The 16,145-nt window shown below is 40.9% G+C and overlaps 1 protein-coding gene across 2 annotated transcripts; it reads right to left on the bottom strand.

The window, feature by feature from the left end:
• Positions 1-282: 282 nt before the first annotated feature.
• OGFRL1 (opioid growth factor receptor like 1) lies at positions 283-15,210 on the bottom strand. Of its 2 annotated transcripts, none has more exons than XM_074819790.1 (7): positions 14,933-15,210; positions 13,301-13,387; positions 12,678-12,759; positions 9,444-9,522; positions 9,285-9,351; positions 8,997-9,142; positions 283-7,442 (listed from the first exon to the last, which is right to left on the bottom strand). In XM_074819790.1, the coding sequence occupies exons 1-7, from the start codon at positions 15,200-15,202 to the stop codon at positions 6,683-6,685; spliced, it is 1,491 nt and encodes a 496-aa protein (XP_074675891.1). In that variant the 5' UTR covers positions 15,203-15,210; the 3' UTR covers positions 283-6,682. The 2 variants fall into 2 exon arrangements, with proteins under 2 accessions (XP_074675891.1, XP_074675892.1); XM_074819791.1 differs by having other exon boundaries at positions 12,678-12,756.
• Between the last annotated feature and the right edge of the window lie 935 nt (positions 15,211-16,145).

The following is a 16,145-nucleotide window of genomic DNA, read 5'->3' as shown; positions in this document are numbered from 1 at the left end:
GCTGAAGCCACCCAATTCTACAGCTTCAGCACAGGATAAATACAACCAGCAGGTTAAATGTTTCCCTGCTAAGTCCAAGCAGCAGTAGCCAGTTGCTGGCACTGCTCCAGAGGCTTTCTGCCTGCACAATCATAACAGATACTCTATGCTTTAATGTTAACAGTGTTTTCATAGTATATATTTTTCTTAAATTAAAAAGAACCCAAAACTTTTAGTAAAGCTCACTCTGGGCCTTCCTTTGTTCCTCTGCTATCCATGGGGGTTTTGCCACTGACAACAAAAAAGGAGGACCAGAGCCTTTAATGCCCTACTTTTAAGTGTTAATACATTTACAGAAGACTATACAAACAAGCGCCAAACAGCAATTACACATTATCAGAGCTACACAATATTTGTACATGTTGCTAAAACAATGCTGCTAAATGAAGAAGCTTTATTAGTTTAGAGTTTTTGGCTGCTGTTATTAAAAATATATTTACCTGAAAGGAAATCCAAGTATTTCATTTTACAAACAATTTAAAATATAGCAGTAAGCAACATAAACTATTGCTTTTTATGTTTATACAATTTTTTTTGGCATAACACTGCCATACAGTTACAGAATTATAAAATATATCTTTATAGTGCATTACAAATCCAGAAACTGGTTACCACTCCTACCACATACATATGGTATTGGTACTACCAAACATGCACGGCATTCTGTAATTAAACACTGCAAAGGAATACAGAAAAGAGAGCAGGACCATTCATAAAAACTGACATGTAGCTGTTTCATTTTGCAAGTAAAAATTGTTGGGTTTTGTTTTTTTCTTTTTACTGCACTTTTTTCTTAGAATACATTTTAACAATGAAGTCTACAATATCTCCAAATTTTATCAGTGTAAAACTATACCTAATCATCTGTTGCTGAACTCAAAGGACAAACAACCATGGAAGAGGTTAAAACACAGAAAAAAGAGCAACTAATGATTAGCAAACATGCTTCAGTAGATCCCAAAAACATAAGTGCCATAACCTTTTTTACTGCAAAACAATAATTTTCACATAGTTAGCCACAGTAGTAAATACATTCAGTATATTTCACAATAAACTTTAGTTGATGAATATGCCACTAGACCTGTAAGCGTGGTAGAATTAAAAAGTGATTAGTTCTAAGAAGAGACTTCTTTCAGAACAATTTGCCAATTCCTACATTTGCTATTTTATAGCAAACAGCTATAAATACTTCTGAAAATAAATACAAAGGTGATTATAACTGTAAAGCCACAGGAGGTTTCTGGTTAATTGATCTCTATAGCTTTTGAACTGTATTTTAGGCATGTATTAAATATATTCTTTAAAATAAACCCTTGCTTTCGCCAATGGTCTTAAGTAAGTATACTTAAGAACATGGGCTGTAAAAGGAACACAGCTTTCAGGAAAAGAAATAGTTCACAGGCAATACAGAGCACAGAGATATTGCAGAGACACAACTTATATTCCCCTTGGAGAACTGCATCTAAATACCTGTTAGTGGTGAATCGATGGTGTTGAGCATGATGTGAATGGAGGGCAGTTTGCCCATGCTTAGGCTTTTTTGACCCATCCTTCATCTTCAGGGTCCAATGGCCATCAAAACCACCTTTTGAACAGTTACTCCAATTGCAATTGGAACTGGGGACACGTATGAAAATAAGTTACCAAAATGTGCAATGAGAAGCATGGTTCTCAGCAAACCCCAGATAGCATTTCCGCTTCTACATGATCACAACGTTACACCCACTGATGTTGGTGTCTCCAAATCCAGAGGTACCTCACTCAGATGTGGGGTAGGAACAGGTTTTGCCTTTGACTGATCTTGCTTTTACACTGCCAGGGAAAAAAATAAATCTATTCTGCAGTTGGAATCTGACTTTTAATACTTCATACAAAAGGATTTACGTGTAAAAATTTATTCAGAAGGGACAACTAAGATAATATTGTCATCAACATAGGACAAGTTTTCTGCCTAAGCAGACATCTTCTGCCTAAGGACAGAAACATAGTACATTTTCTGCCTAAGCAGGTATTTTATTATTAGAATCTCCCACGGCTTTTAAAAACTGACTTGAGGTGGATTACTGTTCATCTTACAGTACTTTCAGTAACTGTGTTCAAATGCACTAGCAATTCTTGAATAAACAGATCTGAGACAAACAGATTACTTTTTCCACACAAAACGTAATTAAAACATGGAACTCACAGCCACAAGGGACTGTGGAAGCTGAAAGAAACCATGAGTTCAAAAATCAAAAAATTCCTGGAGAAAAACGGGGTCACCTTATCTGTTCTTTGTTTCACACCATCTGTTGGTGGCCACTGCTGGAGTCAGGACACAAGGCTAGAAACATCTTTGGTTCTGATCCACACTGGTAGCTCTTAGGACAATGTACATCATTAGCATGATATTGTCAAACTTTTATTAATGGCAAAAGCTACTTCACATACTTGCATCTTATTCATAAACACAACTTTTATAATGGAAATTCAATATAATGTTACCTGTAAAAGTATGGCATAATAAGAGTTAAATTTTCAGTTAAACATATATATCTTACTATAAGTTGTTATCAGTACTGTCACAACTGTCAGAAAAAGGTGCAAAAAAATAATTCAATTAAACAGATATACATAAAAAATAATTCAATTAAACAGATATACATAAATTTTATTTAAAAACAAACATGAGTTGTTTTCCATTTAAATGTCGTAAATCTCCCTTGACTTACCTTATTGGATCATCCATCAAAATTATACAAAGCTTCTGAGGTCTGTAAACTTTCTGTTTATACCATGGGTATATGCAACTGCAGATTATTAGAATTATCCTGGAATAATTCAAGGAGGCTTACACTAGTTTACATAAAATATTAACTATGATTATACAAATATGTAATACCTCAGACTGCTGCAATCTTAGAGCAGGAAACTGAGGAGCCAACCAAGCCAGGGAACAGCTCTCAAAGGCTTAGTGACAACATTTTTAGTATCCTTCAGGATCAGGCCTTTAAACATGAGCAATATGGGCACCAAGATTTCAGTTCTGCTCCTAGATACATGCATGCACATAACTGCTCTCTTTATCTGAATGGTCTGTGGCGCGCACTTCATGTACCCAAGCTTTCAGTCTCTATGCCAACACAGTATCAGGTACCGAGGCACAGTTACACCCTGGATAGTAGGGCACAGAGCTGTAACTACTCTTAAAGTGCTGCATTTTTGCATGATTTGTACCTTCACTTGCATGTGTGTACTCAGTAACATTCTGTCAAGTTGCTCATTCATATCCCCTCACCATAGGATACTTAAAATCAAATTCATAGGTGTGTGCATATACACACTACTCCCATTTAACAGTACCAGAGGCTACTCAGATGTACTTATTAGGAAAGAACACCTGTGCTCTGTTTAATCAATAAATGAATAAGTCTGATTCTAGTAAAACACTGGGCCAAAATACATTATCGTCGTAAGTACACAGAAATCCCTGAATTCTTAATCATATAGCAAGACAAAAACACGTTTAACTGTGAGCAAATGTCCTGACTTTCTTTGCACATCCTCAGTTTCTGAAGTAATGGTTAAATACCTAAGTACTGGCATTTATAAGAATACAATCATTTCAGCATATATTGTACCGTAAACCTGAAAGAAAATACTTAGAAACTTCAAGCACAGGGTGCTTCTGTTTGCTAAGGCCATGATTCTGTAATGAAATGCATACAGTGCACCCACTTGATCCTCACAAATCTCAATGGGATGCTACACCGTATGATTGCCCTGCAACAAATCCTTCTTTGAAGCACTTGCAAAATCAGAAGAAACAACTCCTCCATGAAAAGAATGATAAACCATTACATTTTACATACAGCAGAATTTGTTAGTTAAAGCTGAAGTGTCCCATGGGAGTAATTCTGTTGATAAAGCTGTAAGACAAGACTACAGAGTGCAGGAGCCCACTTGACACAAAAAAAACCTCACTTAACTAAGCCCCATATTTCTTTGTAGGCAATTGGCATGCCATGACTCTTCTCACTTCTACGAAAACTGATAGAAATATACTGACTTGTGTATTTAAAAAAAAAATAACAATTACAGAGTTAATAAGGATAGGAGTCCCAAAGTTCTTGACTGTATCTTCAGATACACTGGGCCCTTAATGCAGACAGCTCTGCCAAATTAAAAGGACGTTAAATACTTAATTATGAGTGGAGAACCAGCAGGCGTGTATAGGTGGAAGCTGTGTCACAATAACAGAATACCGTACTGCAGAGAAATCTTTTGGATGCACATCCCAAGAGCTTCCTGGTTTAAAATTAGAGCAAGATTTCTTTTTTTTTTTTTTTTTTTGTTCAGTACACAAAAGATGAAAGATCTCCTGAGGTCATCAATGTTCAATCAAATTACAGTACAAATATAGTAACACCCTTGGCATCCCTTATTTCACTTGAACACTATGCATTTTTTTTAAAGTGTTTAACCTTAATATTAAAGTCCATAAATTGAAGGCTCTGTGTAACTATCTACCTTACAGTTATGTTACTCATACACAGGGTATAAATTTTCCCTATGTCATTCAAGAAATAACTATGTAAAAACAACTCTGTTAGGTTGGCATGGTTAGGCACTCAAGACTTAAAAAGTCATAGGCAGAACATAAAGTTGTCCTCCCTATGCATACGCATGGGGGTCAGAGTCCTTAACTACATGGACCAATTTTATCTCAGCATTTCCCATTCCCTTCTGCTCTGAAGGTCAGAGGCAAATATGAACAAGGGGATTCTAGTTCAAGTCCAGGGTATGGTGAAAGGCTTCTCAGCACCTTTCCAGCTTTAAAGAGGTGGTAGCTGCAGGAGGAATTCTCTGGGGCATTTCTGCTCAGACTTAATGGCTCCTTGAGCAATCTGGGTTACCCTTAAAAAAAAAAAAAAATCCATGTACATACATTCTTTTCCTTACAAGTCAGCAAAGAAGGAGGAGGGATACGTATTCCTTCTTTCCCTGCCTCTTTAGGACAGAAATAGCCTAATCTTTATCCATGGGTACCAAGATCTCTAACTGTCACTTTATTTGATCCCAACAAACAGTGCTACCTGGGGAAAGCAATGGATGATGCACTGCTGTAACAGGAATTAGTGAAACAGAAGAATAAAAGACATTTCGTCTATGTTCTGAAACCCCTGAAGACTTTGTCATTTTGAGTTATAAGACTTGAATAAAGTCCTGTAGCACTCTGACACTCAAACTGTAGTCAGCCACTTGCCTCATAACATTTCATCAAAAATACACTAAAGGCAGTGGATAATATATACATTTTAAAATAGTCTAAAACTTCTGTATATATTTTCTATTTTAGGACTGCAGAAATTGTGAGTTCTACCTGCATTATTTTTTAATTCATATTCTACACAACTAACTTGCTGGGTATGATCCTGTCAGACAGAATGGCATGAAGCCAGAAGAGGCTACTCAGGGAAAGCAGACAGTCCTTCAGTGAAGAAAGCTGGGAAAGATCCTAACTGGGGAATTCCTAACAGCTGGGCTCCAGCCAGGCCAGCAGACCAGCGCCTCAGGTTTCAGCTGATGATCAAAATAACATTAAACTGTGAAAGACCTCTGATAAAGAGCAAAGAGAGGAAACAGCTGGAAGGAAGCATCAGGACTGCCTTTCTCTCCCAGATCAGCAACAGGGGGTTCAGCATTGTGCAGACCTTACCCAAAACTGGCTAAGAAACATTCAAGTTCAGGTAAGATCCAGCTAGACAGGCCTGGTGACATTTTCTCTGATGATTATGAAGTGCTTTGTGGTGAAGACACTGCTTTTCAGCTGTCCGGAGGCTTTCCAGGTGCTGAACCCAGCTGGGCAAGTTGTTTTATTACAGCTGATCAACAGGGAACTTTCACACTGAGACCAAATGTGAGTGACCAAAGAGATCCCTCCCCCCAAATTAGTAGTAGTAACAAATGAGTTGAGAAGAGAGAACTTAACAGGGACTAGAAGAAGTCTAAAGTGCAACTTCCCTTGTACCCAAAAGCTGTGGATACAGTTTCATTGTAAGTTTAACTTTTATTCAATGTACAATGATACCCAGCTGCATAGGACATTTTGATCTCCATTACTAAGTGTCTCTGACAAGGATGCTAATATAAGGTAAAAGATGCTGTGCAAATACTGCTGTTAAACATGAACATAGTTCCTAAAAAAAAATCCACTAGGGAAAAAACTGTGCTCTTGAAAGAATTTCTAGTAATTTCATAAAAGGAAACCAACACTTAAAGCATATTAAAAGAAACTTAAAAATTCTGATGTTCCAAGGCTTTCTAGTAAATTACGCTCTTTTTTTTTTTTTTAAATACTGGATTGATTTAATGGCAAAAAAATAGATTAGCTTTTCTATGCAATCTGTCTGGAAAAGATAATGGATTTCTTAGCTTTAATATACACGATTGTTTTAAAGAGCGACACCTGGTTGACTACTGATAAACTGAGGTTGAAAAAAAATAAAATTCATTAACCTAACAGAAGCCTAATCTGATCATTCACAACAAGCATAGTCTCATGAACATTTTATACTACACTAAATGGAAATTTCACCCAAAATGAAGGAGCAACAAATAATTTGCTTCATTCAATATGAAACAATGATTTTTAACCTCAGACTCATGATTTGAGCTCATCCTTGTTTTTTGTGGTGGTCCCCCCTGAAAGAGTATCCTTGTCAAGGCTATCTTGTAGATCTGCTGATGTGTTATTTGAAGAATTCTCAGTGTCACATAAGTCTTTTTCTATAGTGTCTGGGTGATTTCCACAGTCATTGTTCAGGTTTTCATCATCATTTTTGGAATGAGAAGAGTCCTCCTTTCTATCTGAAGTATCATTAATTTCTTCTGATTTTGAAAGCTGACTGGTATCAGTATCACTGGTTTTTTCACTGTTGTTCTGTCTAACAGCATCACAGTTCATTTCTTGTTCATCCTGGTCATTTTCTTCCCTGGTTTTTGTGAGTTCCACCTTTCTTTCTTCAGTTGTTTTACCAGCTGAGCTTCCACTTGCTGATGTGTTCTTAGGCTCTTTTGGTTTCTTATGCTTAGAAATATAACTATTATGAATAGAAACTGGAGATGCTGGCTTTTTATTTGTTTTGCTTCCCTCTGACTTCTGTTTTCTTGGGGGTCCCCAGATAAAATGATCTGAGGGAGTATAATGTTGTTGGGCAAATCTCAGGAGTTTCCTCCTTTCTCTTCGGTCTCTAATAGTATACACAAAATATTCTAGAGCACTTTGCTTAATGTTGGGAATGGTATCTTCCACAAGAGCTTCATGGAGAATAAATTTTACCAGGGGAGATTTGAAACTCTCATATCCAAGCTCGCCAAGACTTTTCAGAATTCGAGTGATTCTCAAGTAGTTGTGTTGAGACCTTTGGAAGAAAAGGGTGAAAAAATTCCAATGAATCAGGAAAAAAAACCCCACCACCTTACAGATACAGAACTGGAACAGCAATTCCTCACTCCTTTTTACCATTCCAGGTGTGTACTTCAGGCTTCCTACACTTTAATTTCTCACAGCTGCTGAAGCTTGCTAGCACCATCTTTGCCAGGATGTTGTGAGTGAAAATTAGTATCTGTAAAAGGCACTGAGGCAACAGGCTGAAAAAAAAATATAATCAAAGCATGTACTGATTTGATTCCTTCTTCTGTATGTATTCTTTCTGAGGAGAAAACCCAGTCACTTCATAAAATATAGGTTTTGTAGTGTATTGCAGTAATACAGCTACAAAACAGGATTCACTGCACTTCACTTAAGCTAGACAGCTGGGTCTCCAGTCTAGACTAGCTACCTGCACTTCCGATACAGTCAGTGCTGGCAATAAAACAGGCACCTCTGGAGAACAAGTCCCACTGTCGTAAGTGTCTAAGATAAATGGAATGAACTATCTTCTGGAAGTGCTTGTGAAGAACTCTTTACCTCATAAAGTACACCCAAGTGAACAGCAAAACTTAAATGACTAAATTTTAGATGGCTAAAATCAGGTAAAAAGATTTCTGACTTAAAACTGTGTAGCTACTCACTGGTGAGAATATAGGACTTACAGTGTAAAAATGTACAGTGAGTAACATTTGGGCTTCATGAAACTCTGTTTTGTCTGTGGCCTGAGTTGGAGCCTACACCCATATTGGCTCATGTAATATTTAAGTAGAATTAATAACAAATTTTTCCCATCATTCACCCAAAATTATCCATCAGCAATTCTTCCTACAAGCTTTTATTTGGACAGAAGAACACAATACTGTAAGAAAACAAGCTTCAGCTCTAAGGTCAGAGGTACTAGGAAACTGATCACAAGATTTGAAAAGAGATTTTGATACAATTGATGTGCATGGGACAAAATTCAGTGCAAACTTATGCTCTGCACAATGCTGATGAAAAGCAACAGATGTAATTTGGTGAAAGTTGAGCTAAACTTTTGACTTAATGCATGTCTAAACCTCTCCAGTTAAGCATTGCAATTAAAAAGTATTAAATACATAATATTTCATGTTTTGAGAAGGGAGGAAAATCTTGTTATTTAGCTTCCATACAGGTGTGGACAATTTGATTTTTCTCAAAAAGAAATGTGAATACAAAGATAAGCCAGCCATTCTTTCCAACTGAGAAGCAGTGCTTTAGGATCAGGTGAAAATGTGTTCAGTAGCATGAGAAACAAATTCATTTGGAACCGTGATTTTCTTCAGCATCATCTGAAGTTGTATTTTCAAGGAATTCAGTTACATCATACTGGTAATGTGCGAGAAGCACAATCAAAAAAAGAGGAGGGAGGAACATACACATACAGACACAAACCAGGCATTGACTATTTCTTTTTCCCTTTTTCCTGGCAATCTTTCGAAACTGTATTTTCCCTTTCTCTAGAAAACAAAAGGCTAAAGAGATTCAATGGCAATTCTAGAGTGAAGTGCATGTCATTACTTACTCATTCAAATGTTGAAATCTTTCTTGCCAGTTAGCAGCTCGTGCTACGTTTCCAGTTTTATCAATTAGTTTTATTCCAAAAAACTCCAACATCATTTTGTAAGCCAAAAGGAATCTTCTAATTGCTTCTTTTGTTTTCTTGAATTCCTAATAAACAAAGAATACATCCAAAATTCTAAGTGGCACTACAGCAAGTACTTCTGCATTGTATAAAACAACTCTACGTACCAAAAAGCAGTTATGTATCAAAATTAATGTGATGGTTTGTATTGAGCTCAATTTGTATTACCTCAATTTCATATGTAGTTAATTCTTTAGCATAGAAGTTCAGACCTTGTTCCCTCAGTGGGAAAAGCCTGTTAAAAGAAAAAGTGCATTACAGCTCACAGTATATGAACACTTAATCAAATTAATGCTTTGAAACAGAAATAGGTAGTAAGTGACCAACCACTGTATGTAAGTGTGGTTATGTTCCAGTTTTTCATAGTCTCCTTTCCATTTATTTAGGACTTCTTCAATATAAACCCCTGCATAAAAATAATTCGAAAACGGTTAGGAAGCCATCAAAACCAGCATTCAGCTGCATAAAGTACATGCCATGTTAACATAATAATAGAATACATATTTTAATTCTCTTTCACATACTATGTGAAATAAGGTCTATTACACCATAAATAAATTCATTTTAATTTAAAGTTAGTTTAGTTACTAAAACTTAATTAAAAATAAGAGTTTATCAAATTTCAAGATAAACAAACCCAACTGACTTATACTGAGTTACTTACCAGCAGAGGGTATGTGACAATAACCTCTTTAAAATATACTTCCCAAAAAGTTTTCATGTCCTAGATCCCTTTATCACACTGACTGGTAATTAACAAGCCACTTACAGAAAATATTGCATTGTGAATCAGCTGTCATTGTTTTAACTTGACAAAACTGTGCATATAGATACATATGTCATCTTAGTAGAACATTTAAAGCCTCAACTCTTTAAGAAATCTTCTGTTCCAGGAATCTCTCCAGTTACAAATAACATTACAATTGGGACATCTTTCGCAATTGGCTGTGGCCAAGAGTCTTGCTGCCATTGCTATGAGTTTCACCTTGGGTTCTCTGGTCATGTTCAACAAATGAGAATTTCAGCTATTAGTGGTCTCAAAACAGTCGTGGAATTCAGTCAGTTCCTCTTGGAAAGACACAGTAATAGAAAAAAGGGGACAATAATACATGTAAAAGAAAATTAATTAATCATGCTTCGCACTGAGACCGTGCTCGTGAAATTCAGTCATGGGCCAAGGCACTCTTCCAGGCACTGCACAAATACACAAGATACGTAAAAAGATGTTCCTTGTTACAAAACCTGTACAGTCTCTTTCCATGAATGAACGCTCAGCGTTAGCCTGTTTCTACTCTGAAACCAACAACAGTTTTACCACTGCCGCATGGCCTCTCCCAAAGTCAAATTGCATAGGAGTGGCCTAAAAAGTCCAAAGCCCCACATAGATAGTCTCCTATTATATATTTGAGATCTCATTCTTTCCCCCCAATGAAAATTTCCACTTGGGTCTCAACAACAAAGGAGAACTCATTTGGTACTTTTCTTCAAGAAATGGAGAAAGCAGCCAGTCAAAGGAGCTGCTAAGAACACAGGGTTTCCAGTGCAGGCAAGGCTGGAAAAGGACCTTGCAAAGAGGGCCTCCTGCCCTCACTGCACTGTATCCACCCTACATTTCAAATACTGGAAAACTTGCTACTCAGTTCCAGAGTGGAGATACAGACAGGCCAGCTCTGAGTCAGAAGTATAAGCTAAATCTGTAGGTCACGGAATTAAACTTCAGATCTAGTATTGCACTAGAAATGTCTTTTTTCAGTAACATTCCCCAGTAGTTCAGTCCCTAACATGGTAGCTTAGACTCCCTCTGAACACTCTCACAGATCCACAGACTTAGGTGGCTACTCTTCCCCATTCTCAATAAAAAATTCTACATAACCTGAGCTCACAGCCATCAACACTTCAGCCTCCATGGCCTATCAGCTACCTTTGACTCTACCAACTGCAGTTTTCTCCTAACATATTAAGAGAAATTTTATTCTTTACAAATTTTAGGAGGAAAGCCCTCCTCTAGTTTTCATGACTATCTCTTCTCGTGGCTAATCCTCTTGAACTGCTCCTTCATTTTGCACTTTAAAGGATCCCAAACCTTTTCTGGCTTTCAGTTTCAGGTTCCCATGGACCTCAGTGCCCTTCTCTTTCTTTCTGTATCTGTTCTCTGTGTAACGTCTCCTGAATTTGCTACTGTTGTACTGGTAATTCACAGATCTAACTCTTCTTCCAGTCAAGCTAAAATCACAGCATCTACCTGTGGATAGCTACATAAAGTTGAAGATGATTAAAACAAATGTCTTATTCTTTCACATAACCTGACTTGTTTTCTCACTTGCTGAGGATATTACCACCATCTTGTCTATAAACAGCTCTCATCTTCAACCCTTCTATATGTACATCTTTACATCTTAACATTCCTTCCCATCCAGCTTCCTGTCGGAACTTTTGCATCTCAACACCCTTTTTCCTGACCTTGAAAAGTGCCCTCTTGTCACACTTACACCTACCATGAATGCTGCTGGTAAGATGATGTTCCTAGACTGCAGCTTTTTTATATTACCTTTTTTTGCTTTGCCTTCTTCCATTGTGAAACCCTTTTCTGTAACATCAAACAAAAACTATACACCTTCATTTCCAACGCCTTTTGTGACCTGTCCCTTCCTACCTTATCAGAACCCATTTGTTGCTATGAGACTGATCCTGACTCCGACAGAATCCTGCCTCAATGGCAGCCTCCACGACTCACTGTCTCCCTTCCGTACTCCACTGCGCACTTTGGCATTTGCTCTCAAGCTGCTCTCGTGCCGAGAGGAACTTCTGTAAACACCTTCAAAGTAACCTCCTCATCATTCTTTTAAAACTCCCAAAAGCTTATTTTTGGCCTGCAAACATTTTTTTGCCAATGGCTAAGCTCTCCTGTGCCAAGACTCCCGTCTAACATTCTGACCAAGACTGTTTTATTGCCTCCTTCTGCTTCCCCATCTGTCTGCTACCCTCCTGTCTCTCATACTTTAACTGCAGACTCTCTAGAGGAGGGTTTGTCATTTTCAGTTTGTCCTGTGTTTGTGCAGAACTCTGCATATGGGGTTCCTGCTCCACTACCAGAATCACTAGGGACTTTGAGAAATTATTTTATCATTGTTATTATAATAATCTCACATAAGGTAGTTACAATACATTCTTTTTCCCTTACACAGTGCTAGGGGTAGCACCCTGATCCCCACCACTCTTACTCAAGCAGCAAGAGTTTGCGCAGTATAGTAGAACAATTTTATCTAATAAAAGGTAGTGCCACTACTGTAAAATAGTGGTACAAACAACACCCGGTACTACATCATGCTGGAAAATGCATGAGAAAAGCACCATGTCCCTAGAGCAAAAGCTAACTTGGTTTAAACATAACCTGCTCCCATGTTATAAACATGCTACTCCAACATGGGAGGTTCAAGTTGTACAATATGTAACTATACACCTTTAATTTGTCAGCACCGCAATAATTACTACAGTTTCACTTTCTTACTATTATTAGCAAGCATTTTTTTCTTATCACTATTATTGCCACAGATTACTCACCATCAGGTTTAAACGGAATTTTATTTTTGTAAAAGCGGAGATTGCACAAGTCATTTTGATATCGAAGATCTTTAAAGTTCTGCTAAAAGAAAGGAAATAGGACATTATCAGCCTACAAAAACCTATCAACAGTATCCAGAAAGCGATATCATGCTCTTTGAATCATTTGTGGAAGAAAAAATTCAGGGTTTTGGGAATCACAGAGCGCTACTCAAGCACTTAAAAGACTCAGTTTAAGGATCTGCAAGTTCCTTCTGGCTGGTACCTTCTCCTAGAGCAGCAAGCGTAGCAGCACCTTGACTTCAGTCTCAAGGAACCCAAGAGACAAATAATAAGAAGTCCAAACTGTACAATCTACCTCTTCAATGGTCAAGGCACAAGCCTTTTTCCGGGTTCCTACCGCTGTTCCCAGGGTTACAAATCTCATGCTTTTGCACGCGCACCCAGGATGAAAAGACACTGCACTAGCTTCACTCCTCTTCCACTGGCATACGTTGGGCCTCTGCATCAACTTTTTCATTCTTGCTCCTCATATTTATTAGGCACCATAAAGGTTTAGGAATGTTTGGGTTATGTGCTGTCTTCTACTAAAAAGGCAATTTTAAACCATAAAATATTCTTACCGGATACTGGTGTCGGTACTTGTATAAATCTCTTGCTGCGTAGAAGCTTCTCTTTGGCTTGGCTGTCAGCTCAGTTCCATCACCACTCTGAAACATTTGGACAGTAGATAATAACTAAATAGTGAATTTGTGTAATATTAAAATAACTATTTTTCATGACTGATTTCAGCAATATAAACAAACACAAGTGCATGTATTTGCCTACTGTTTGGTCAAACACTGAAAATCTCCCTGCTGAATACTGAACACCACAGACCTTAAACCTAAATTTAAAAATAAATTACAAAAGCTATGAAATGTCCTTCCAATGAGATTGAAATTGATTTAAATCAACAGGTTGATTGTCATTTCCAAATGCAAGACTTCAAAGTAACCTAGCAAGTGCTAGCACAAGATGAAATAAGTATCTGAACATGAAAATGCAGAGACACTACTCATTTTGAACAGGAAATCATACTATTTGCAAGGACTATTTGTTATTTGTACATTGACTTAATTGCTATCATTGCATCCTGTGGAAGAAAATGAATAGTCATGGACAAAGCCAAATTGCAGTTCTACCACCTTCTTGAACAATTTCCTATTATTTGTTTCTCAGAACTTAAATTTAAAGCCTAAGAAGAACCACTAAACCCCGAAACAAAAATCTGCTTAGAGAAAATACATATGTATGAGAACTTGAACTGGACCCCAGCTGTTTGGAAGCTGTGACCTGAAACAACCAGAGCCCATCAAAGTCAATGGAAATAATTCTGACTTCAGAGAATGCTTGAAAAAACTGCATGCATTGGACGAAAAAATAGAAGATGAAGCATTAGTGTCGACAGACTTCAACTTGCTACCAACAACTTTATTTTGACCATACCTACAGGCAAAACACACTTACTTGAACAAGCAACACCCCTTGGAGTTATCAGGCGTTAGTATCGCCATGTATCAAGTACAAAAGGGGAAAACGCTCACGCTTATTTCATTTTGCAGTTTCGAACAATGTAATACATCTAATAGACTAAAAAAAAAGACCCAGCTGGTCCACCCTGCATTCAGTTCTAACTCCGATAAAATTATTGGCGAAATTTCTTTAGGGTCGGCATTTTCAAAGGTTCCTAAAAGACAGAAACTTGCTCTGAAAATTCCTCACCCCGGACCCACCGAGGAGGCACAGATCCAACATTCAGATTTTTAACCCGTTTAACTGAGAGGCCAAGTTGAAAACTACGTTTCATTTAAGGCAGAACCTTCCTTAGAAGCGGCGGCGGCGGGACTGACAACGGCTTCAAGGCCTCAATTTCCTCCCAAGAGCGGGTTACCGTGACGATGGGGGAAGACAAAGGGCTCGCTGCCCCCTCAGAGGCAGACCCGGCCCCTCACAAGCCGCTCTATGCGGCGGGAAGGTCCCCGTGCCGCGGTGCCTCAGCCGCCGGCAGCCGCCCGGGCCCGGCACCGGCCCGCCGCTGCCGCAGAGCGGGGAGGGCGGGAGGCAGCGGGTCGCCCCGGCCCGGCACGGGTCCTCGGCTCGGCTCCGCCCGTTCTCCGGCGGCGGGGCAGCGGCAGGAGCCCCCGGCCCGGCCCGGCGCAGACGCCAGCGCCGAGCACCGGCCGCCCTGCCTCCCCCGCGGCTCCCGACGGTACCTGCTCCGGGCTGCTGGCGTCCGCCTCTGCCCGCTCCCCCTCCTCCGGCGGCGGGGACGGGGGCGGCGGGGGCTCCTGGGGCCGGCACTCTGCGGCGGGCGGCTCGGCCGGCTCTTCCCCGCCTCCCGCGGCGGTGCACACCCCCTCCTGCCGCCGCGGCTCCCCGCCGGGCTCCGCCGCCTCGGGCTCCGAGTCGGTCTCCCAGGTGGAGTCGCAGTCCTCCACCGTGGTGGGCTCCTTGAAGCTGACCCCGCTCAGCAGGCTGCCCATCGATCGGGCCGGGCCGGGCCCGCCGCCGCCGCGCCGCCGCCGCCCGGAGGCCGCGGAGGCCGAGGGCTGGGAGCGGCCGCGGGCTGCCTACGGCTGCGGCATGGCGGGGCGGGGCGGCGGCCGGGGCTGCTCCCCCACCCGGCCCCAGCCCACGGACACGCGCAGGGCGGAGCTGGAGGCTCCGGGATTTCCAGAGGAGACACGCCCGCCCACCCAGACCCTCCACGCCACCCGGTGCTCCCGGCCCTGCCACCGGGCACCGGTGGTACCGGGCCGCCGGCACCGCGGAGGCGTGCGACGCCTCCCAGCCCGCCCCGCCCCGCCTCGGGCACCGCTCGCCGGCCGCGGGGGCCCAGGGCCGCCGGGGAACGGTGCCGAGGGCTGGGGCGGCCCTGGGTAACCCCCAGGGAGATGGCGGAAATCTGCCCTCCGAGGAGGAGCACCCCGGGGGGTTTCTCCTCCCGGAGGAGACCTCGGTGTGCCCCAAAAGGTTACGAGAAAAGCGGGTGGGTGCGGTGTTTATCGAGAAGGGTGGGGATGGCAGCTGCCCCCCGGCAGCGGTCTGCCAAGCAGGTGCTTATTTGGTGACAGAAATAGTCGTGTTCCCAGCAGCCTGCAGCACGGGTTGTCCACTAGACATGGGAAGGGTTGTGGTGAGGTGCGCCTCAGGGAGCGTACAGGTGCCAGAGGAGACAGGAATGGAGGGTCAGTGGTGTGGTAACCAGCCAGCTTCAGCTGCTCCTATAACCCCCGAGAGTTTGGGGCTAAAACGACGTGACATAAACGATGGGTTTGGCAGGGGCAGTGGCAGTGTATTTTATATTTGGCTAGAGCATGCCTTTTGGACAGAAACACTGCCTGGAGTGAAGACCTGATGAGCTGAAGGCTTAGCCTGTTGTTCCAGTGGCTGCTCTCACCCTCATGATTAAAAATGTGTTCCTCA

This window comes from Strix aluco, chromosome 3, assembly GCF_031877795.1.
Source record: "Strix aluco isolate bStrAlu1 chromosome 3, bStrAlu1.hap1, whole genome shotgun sequence".
Taxonomy (NCBI): Eukaryota; Metazoa; Chordata; class Aves; order Strigiformes; family Strigidae; genus Strix; species Strix aluco.
Note: the sequence above shows the minus strand (reverse complement) of the source record. Positions and strands in the feature narration are given on the sequence as shown.